General features: G+C 44.8%; 1 protein-coding gene across 1 annotated transcript; it reads left to right on the top strand.

The window, feature by feature from the left end:
• Positions 1–371: 371 nt before the first annotated feature.
• Positions 372–6,784, top strand: LOC114042350 (scavenger receptor cysteine-rich type 1 protein M130-like; the record flags this gene model as incomplete). Its single annotated transcript, XM_027861030.1, has 2 exons — positions 372–487; positions 3,502–6,784. Coding segments are annotated over 2 exons (703 nt in total), but the record flags the coding sequence as incomplete, so codon positions are not given.
• Positions 6,785–7,162: the final 378 nt, after the last annotated feature.

Genomic DNA, 7,162 nt, shown 5'->3' with positions numbered 1-7,162 from the left:
CTCTAAGTTTCCCTTGAGTCAGCACTGGGCTCCTAGGTCACCCCTTTGTTATTTAGCAGAAAAGTCATTCTGTTGTTGTTCGGTCATGTCCAACTCTTCATGACCACATTTGTGGTTTTCTTGACAAAGATACCGGAGTGGTTTGCCATTTCTATCTCTAGCTCATTTTACAGATGAGAAAACTGAGGCAAGCAGGGTGAAGTGGCTTCAGTGTCTGAGGTTGGATTCGAACTCAGAAAAATGAGTCTTCCTGATTCCAGGCCTAGCATTCTATCCACTGCGGCACCCCCTAGCTGCTGCCCTGACAGAAAAGTCACTCTAGCTCTAGTCATATAGCCAACCCAAGTCTCTGAGGTCCTGTGAGTCCTCAGTCTTGGTGTCTTCCTTGTCCCCACAGAGTTTGGAAGCTACTGGCCCCAGCTGAATGCCTGGATTTATGGGCTTCTCATCCTGATCTTGAGTGCCTATTTTCTTACTAGCTGTGTTGGTGAGTACTGAGTTTGCCCAGCCCTGGAAGAAGCATGGTTGCCTCATTCTGCTTGGCCCTAGAGGAAAGACATGGGAACACTGGATACAAGTTACCAAGGAAAACCCTTTGATTTGATGTACAGGAATTCTTCTGACCAGTTAGAGCAAACTGCCTCTTGAGATAGTGTGTTGGGGAATGGAAATAACTCAGAGGGAGCCTCAGGCTCCCATAAAAATGAAGGCAGCTGGTGACTCAATTGTGTTTATCCCTGGATGGTTTACCAAGCCTTTCTGATGCCAACTTCAAGAGGTAGAGAGTGCATAAATCATTGCACTCAGCATGGAGATGTCCTGCTTTGTTTACAATGGCTAGGCCTCCAAGTCAGGTCTCCTGACCACAAATCCAGTGCCCTTCCCAGGAATCTATGCTGCCTCTACTTCTCTCTGGAAGTCCAAGACACGCTTTACTGTCGGCCAAAGTGCAGAGGTACTCAGCCCCTCTGGCCACCTAGAAACACCAGCAAGAACCAGCAGTTCCCTTTTATCATGAACATAAGAATCATTAGCAAATAAAAAGGAACACCAAAGAGGCTTTCATTAGAAACTTTGCAGTTCTCTTATGCATATTTTGGGTTTAGAATAGACAGACAAGCAGACAGACAGATAGATAGATAGGCAGACTGTCAGGCAGACAGGCAGACAGGCAGACTGATAAGCAGACAGACAGACAGACCTATAGGCAGACAGACAGATAGGCAGACAGATAGACAGACAGACAGAAAGATATAGATAGATAGATAGATAGATAGATAGATAGATAGATAGATAGGCAGACAGACAGAAAGACAGACCGATAGGCAAACAAACAGATAGGTGGATGGATAGATACGTTTTTTATTTAACAAGGTAATAACCAATTGCCCTGTTTGTTGGCATCTCCTGTACATTGTTCTGTCCATTGAGAACTCTTTCACTGGTGCTCTTTCAGAAATCTTTTTGCATCTCTGGCACGATTGCTAGAAAGATAGTCCAGCAATAGAATGAGGGAGGCCTTAGAAAGAACAAATGGCAAAATGGTGGGGAAGAGACGAGGACAAATCAAGGAGCATCCTGTTTAAGTCGTTACTTTGTTACCGATCTTTCTGGTTTCAAGGAAGCGCAATGGCTCCATCTAGCATTCATTGACAGTACTGGCCCAACACATGGTCTGCTAGTCCCTCAAAACAACACAGAAACAAGATTCTTTTTTTTTCTTAAAAATGTTTTATTATGAATTTGAAAATCACCAATTACCATGAACATTTCCATATACAAAGAAGGCCAGGAGAAAGAGGATTGTATATAACACTGTGACTCCATTTCATTCAGCTTCTTTTAAATACGCATTACATTGAATATAATAGTACTAACATTGCCTAGCTTGACTGTATCCCTTTCCTGATTTCTTTCCCTTCTCTTTTGTGCATTTTCAGATGTTTAATTGATAGAAACAATATTCTTGGGGATTTCACTGGTGGGCACAAAACCTCAGCCTTACCAGGTGACAGTCTGCTGGGGGAAAGAAGGGTGTGCTGGTGCTTTCACTTCACTTAGACCCAGCAGCGACCTTCTTCCTGTCTAGCCCTCGTGGCCTTCCCTGATTTTGTGACAAGTCATCTAGTTTCTCTTTGCACTCTGCCTTACTTCATGGAAATTTCTTGGATTCCTTCCTGGGGTTCACTACAGAATGTCTTACCTTTCCATTCATATCCTATGATTTACACAGTCCTTTCTCAGCCAGAGGTCACTTGCTATGTTGCCAAATTTCTGTGATCACAATGTGTCTTCGAATTTTTTCCATATGCAGGTCTTTTTTCTCATTCAAAAGTGCCCTCAAGTCAACTCTGGGTCAAAGTACAAAAAGTTTTGTGATTTTTATTATATAACATCCAATTATTTTTCAAAATGGTTGCACCAATTCTAAACTCCAGCAGGAATGCATTAATGTGCCTGTTTTCCTATAATATCCCTTCCAAACCCCTCCCTCCGTCTTTCACCAACGTTCCCATTTTATATCTGATATGAAAGAGGTTGATGCTTTTATTATTATTTTCATTGCTAAATTTTATTTTTATGTCATCTCTATTTCCCTTATACCCCCCACCTCCGCTTTCCCAGAGGGACCTCCCATGAGCTCAATATTTTTAAAGTGTATTGAGGATAAGAATTGGGCTAGGAGGACAACTTGATAGAAGTGAATAAGAGAGAGTAGAAATTAGAAGGAATCCTTTTCCTTGCTATTTATGGAAGAGGACTTTCTGAAAAATTCCATCCCAAAACATGGTTGAAACAAGCTAGGACATGTACCATGGTTTGGTTCTCCTAGAGCTGCTAGTCTTCTTTAAGAGGGGAAGGCTTTACATAGCTGGCCTCATTTGAGACTCACAGCAATCTTGTGAGATGGGTACTACAGTTATTACTAGTTTTATTTTACAGACGAGGAAACTAAGGTTCAAAAAAGATTAGGTGGCTTGCCCTTGGCCATGTAGCTAGTCCAAAGAAGGATTTGAACCCAGTTCCTCCTGATTCCAATACAATATTCTATCCAATATACCACACTGCTTGTCCATTCAGCACTTCCCTAAGTACCCAAGATCATCAGGCTTTCGGGAACTGAGTAGGTCTTTGTGTGAAAAGTTTGAGGGCTTGAGGTTTCAGAAATAAAAGATCCAGGGGAGGATGTTGTATCCTTGATATGGTTGAGAGTAGCAGAAGAAGGCAGGAGTCAAAGAAGTCATTGTGTGGAAGCCCCATTTGAAGGCTGTACTCAGCACCTTTCCTTGTCTTGATTCAAAGTCCACAATGCTAAGTAGAATTCTGGTGACTTCTTTCTGGAAGTGGGATATGCTCTCCCCAGAGCTCACCAGGGATAGAGCTGGAGGAATGCTGGAAATGGAAGGGGAAAAAGATGGCCAAAGAGATCTCAAAGTGTTGTCGAATTTATGCTGAATTTCCTGTGAATTCTCCTGTGACCCAAGCCCGTGTCTATTGCAGGGGACTCTAACTTGGAGCTGAGGCTGGCCAATGGAAGCAGCAAATGTGCTGGGAGAGTGGAGGTGAAATTCCAGGGTCAGTGGGGCCTGGTGTGCAATGATGGCTGGGGCAGAAATGAGATTTCTGTGGTCTGCAAGCAGCTGGGGTGTCCATCTACTTTCATCATCCCCGGGTGGAGGAATTGGACTGTTGAACCTGGACCCTTTTGGTTGGCTGGTGTTTCCTGTCACGGCAGTGAATCTGCCCTTTGGGACTGCAGACACAATGGCTGGAAAGAGCATAACTGTTCTCACAGTCAAGATGCCCAAGTGGCCTGCACAAGTAAGTCTTGTTTGTACCTTCTTAAAACCTCCAGTGAGAAGTCTCCTAAAAACAGAATTCTGAGAATTAGGGCTAGAGTCAAGATTGGCTTTCAGGAACTGAGTGAGGGGGTGGGTGGACTGTTCCTGGAGGAGCTCTGTGTCCTAAGGATCCTTCTCCCAAGCCCCCCGCACTCGCTGAAGCCTAGGAGGAGAGGGCAGCCACTGTCTCCGTGGGCACACTGGTCTCTAAACTTGTCCCAGGTGTTGGTACTCTTGATTTTTTAATCCTGAATCCAGCAAAGGGTTGGGAGGGGGTTTTCTACCCTTCCCATCCCATTTTCTCACACTCTGGGGCAAGGCTTCTGGCTCCCTAAATGTAGCCTCAATTGGGGACAGTGGGGTGAAGCTTCCCTCTGCGTCTTGGCAGCTCAAGGGGTAGACACTTGGGGGCTGAGCCCCTAGGTTCCTCCCCACACCACTTACCCCTGTGTGACCACTACCCTTGGGAACAGACTCAGGGTCTGGGTCTTTGCTCCACCCTCAACCTGCAGGAGGGATTGGTGAGCAGAGGTTCCCTCCAGTCATCCCAGTCTCACAAGGGGTGAGGTTTCCTGGGGGTCAGAGCTCCTGTGAGGGGCACCACTCAGGTGCCTCAGACAAGGACCAGGGACAGAGACTCATTTGCAGCCCTTCTCCTAGATTGGGCTGGTGATGAACCTGGTGCTTGATGTCTGGTGTCCCAGACTGGCCAACCGAGCTCCTTTCCTGATTTCCACTGTGGCTGGTGCCTGAGGCGCATGCAGCCCTCTGAGCCTGGCAAGGACACTGTACACCCATCCCCACAGGAGTTGGGTGCAATTCCCTTCAGAGTTTGGGTGTTGCCCAGGGGGGCAGGCTGGCTGCCTTCCTTGCAGCCCAGTGGCAGGCCCTCCCGCCCCCTGTTTGGACCATCTGGAAGATCCTCTTTAACTTGCCTAAACTCTAGTTCATGACCCCAGAAAAGATTTCTTCCACCCCTCAGGGCTAGTGGTTCATGGCTGAGGACCCCATCCCTGGGGACCCAACCTGGAGGACTGCCTTCAGAAACAGGGAGTTGTCATGGCACCACATGTGGGGGTGGGTTGGGCTGTTATCTGATGCAATAGGTCTGGTGCTCTCTATCACAGGCTAGGCTTGGGGGTTAGAGTCTGACCTGTGGAGTCTGGCTCCTTGCTCTCCTTCCAAAGCCAGACCAGTAACCCTGCTTAGATTAGCTCTGGAGTCACCTTTCTGCTGTGTATACCTCCTCAGCAGTCTGAAAGCAGGGATGGGAGTCTTGGTTCACTGCTCCTTCAGGGTGACCTCACTCTTCCTGATGGTTGCTTACCAAGGGCCATGCCTAGTGTTGGCCAGCTACTTGAAGACCAGAGAGCCAGGCTCACCCAATTACTGTTCTTGTGCCTCAAGTCTTCAAGGTCTGGCAGTCCCTGTGAGTGAATTCCATTTCTGATTTCTTTGGCCTCGGCAGCCCTGTACCTCTCTTCTGCCAAATGACCTTCCTCTTCAGGGATTTTGTGGTCCCACTTTGTTTGGCCCTCTCACTACCTCTCTTCTTTGGGGAGACATCCCATCAGGTCTCGTCAATGCCTCTTTTTCTGGTGTTTGTGTGTGTGTGTGTGTGTGTGTGTGTGTGTGTGTGTTTCTGATTGTAGACATCTTACTTCTTTTGGAAACTTCTGGGAGTTTCTTGTTATTTCATGATCTATAGGGAGGCCCAGAATTCTATGTTTCATGGAATAATCTTAGTTTGTTTGTTTTTATAGTGGAAACAACAGCCAGCTTTCTTGCAGATCATGTGATCTCACCTGGCACTGTCCTTTTTAGCACATTTGGTGGTGCATATCACCTTTCTACATGAGAAGAAGGTGGGAAGGATAGTTAACACTGAGAGTTAGGATCCAAAAATATCTTGATGGGTTAAAGGACTAGAGATTCAGACATGGAACAGACATCTTTAAGAGGTTGTTCTGTGTAACTCTCATTTTACATATGAAGAAACTGAGGCCAAGTGAAGTTAGGTGACTACCAAACTGGTAGTAAGTAGCAAGGTCAAGATTTTAATGCAGGTCCTCTGACTGTAAATTTGGTACAATTATAGCCCACCTCTTTCTCTCCTCAAGGTTCTAGGAATATTCCTAGATAGTCTAGTCTAGGTTCTAGGTTCTAGGTTCTAGGAATAACCCAGGATGGCTTAGTTGAGGCCATGCCCTCATTATCAATTGATGTCAATTTGCCAGCCAGACTTGACTGAATTTTAGCAATAGGTATTTTACTGAGGTGACATAGTAAGAGTGAGGAGGACAAATAATACCCTCAAAAGTCTGTAACACCCTCTTCCTACAAGTCCACTCAGAGTGCGGTGAAAACATTCTAGGGTGAATGAATTTATCAACCGCTTCCCAACATTTTGATGAATGAGATTAAGTTTTACCAATGGGGAGTAGATCAAGAAAGTGGAATGCTCTCTGGAGAAAGGCAGATATGGACACCCCAGTAGGCTACCTTGAGCATCCTGAAGGTGACAGGAGGGCCTGGTGTTTGGGTGGACCACATGGGCATGTGAAGGTGGAGAAGGACACAAGCAGACACTGAAGTGCAGACAGAGGAATTTCCCCTTTGACCTTTTATTCAATGGTGGATTTGTACCAAGTGCTCTCAGTGAAATAGAAGGCTGCATTGGTGCTCAAGGACTTTTTAGTCTTTTTAGAGAGAGGAGATGTCAATCACTAACAAACTATACAAGACAATCTTTAAGTTCTAAATCACTCCCACTTGCTCCTTTTTCTAGGACCTTTCCCCCATTTGCTACATTTATTCATAATATCCCATCCCAGATTTCTGAAGGACTCAGTAATTCCTAACCTGAACTGAATAATTGAAAATGCCTTGAATATGAAATGTAATTTTTCTTTTTAAGTATCTTTGTATTTATTTCATTATTTCCCAATTACACTTAACTTTTTTAAATATTCATTTAAAAAAATTGAGTTCCTAATTCTATCCCTCTTGCCCCTCCCCCACCCCTTGAGAAGGCAAGCAATATGATATTGATTATACAAGTGAAGTATGGTTAGCTATGTTTCAAAAAAAAACACAAACAAAAACACACAGACACAAAAATAAAACAAGAAAAATAAAGTGAAAAAATCTGCTTCAATCTCCACTCAGAGTTTATCAGTTCTCTCTCTGGAGGTGGATAGCCATTTTTCATCACAAGTCCTTTAGAATTGTCTTGGATCATTTTATTGCTAAGAATAACTGTCATTCACGGTGGTTCATTGTACAATATTGCTGTTACTATGTACAATGTTCTCCTGGTT

Source organism: Vombatus ursinus, unplaced genomic scaffold, assembly GCF_900497805.2.
Source record: "Vombatus ursinus unplaced genomic scaffold, bare-nosed wombat genome assembly UNPS02014356.1, whole genome shotgun sequence".
NCBI classification, from domain to species: Eukaryota; Metazoa; Chordata; class Mammalia; order Diprotodontia; family Vombatidae; genus Vombatus; species Vombatus ursinus.
This window is presented reverse-complemented; position numbering and strand designations above follow the sequence as displayed.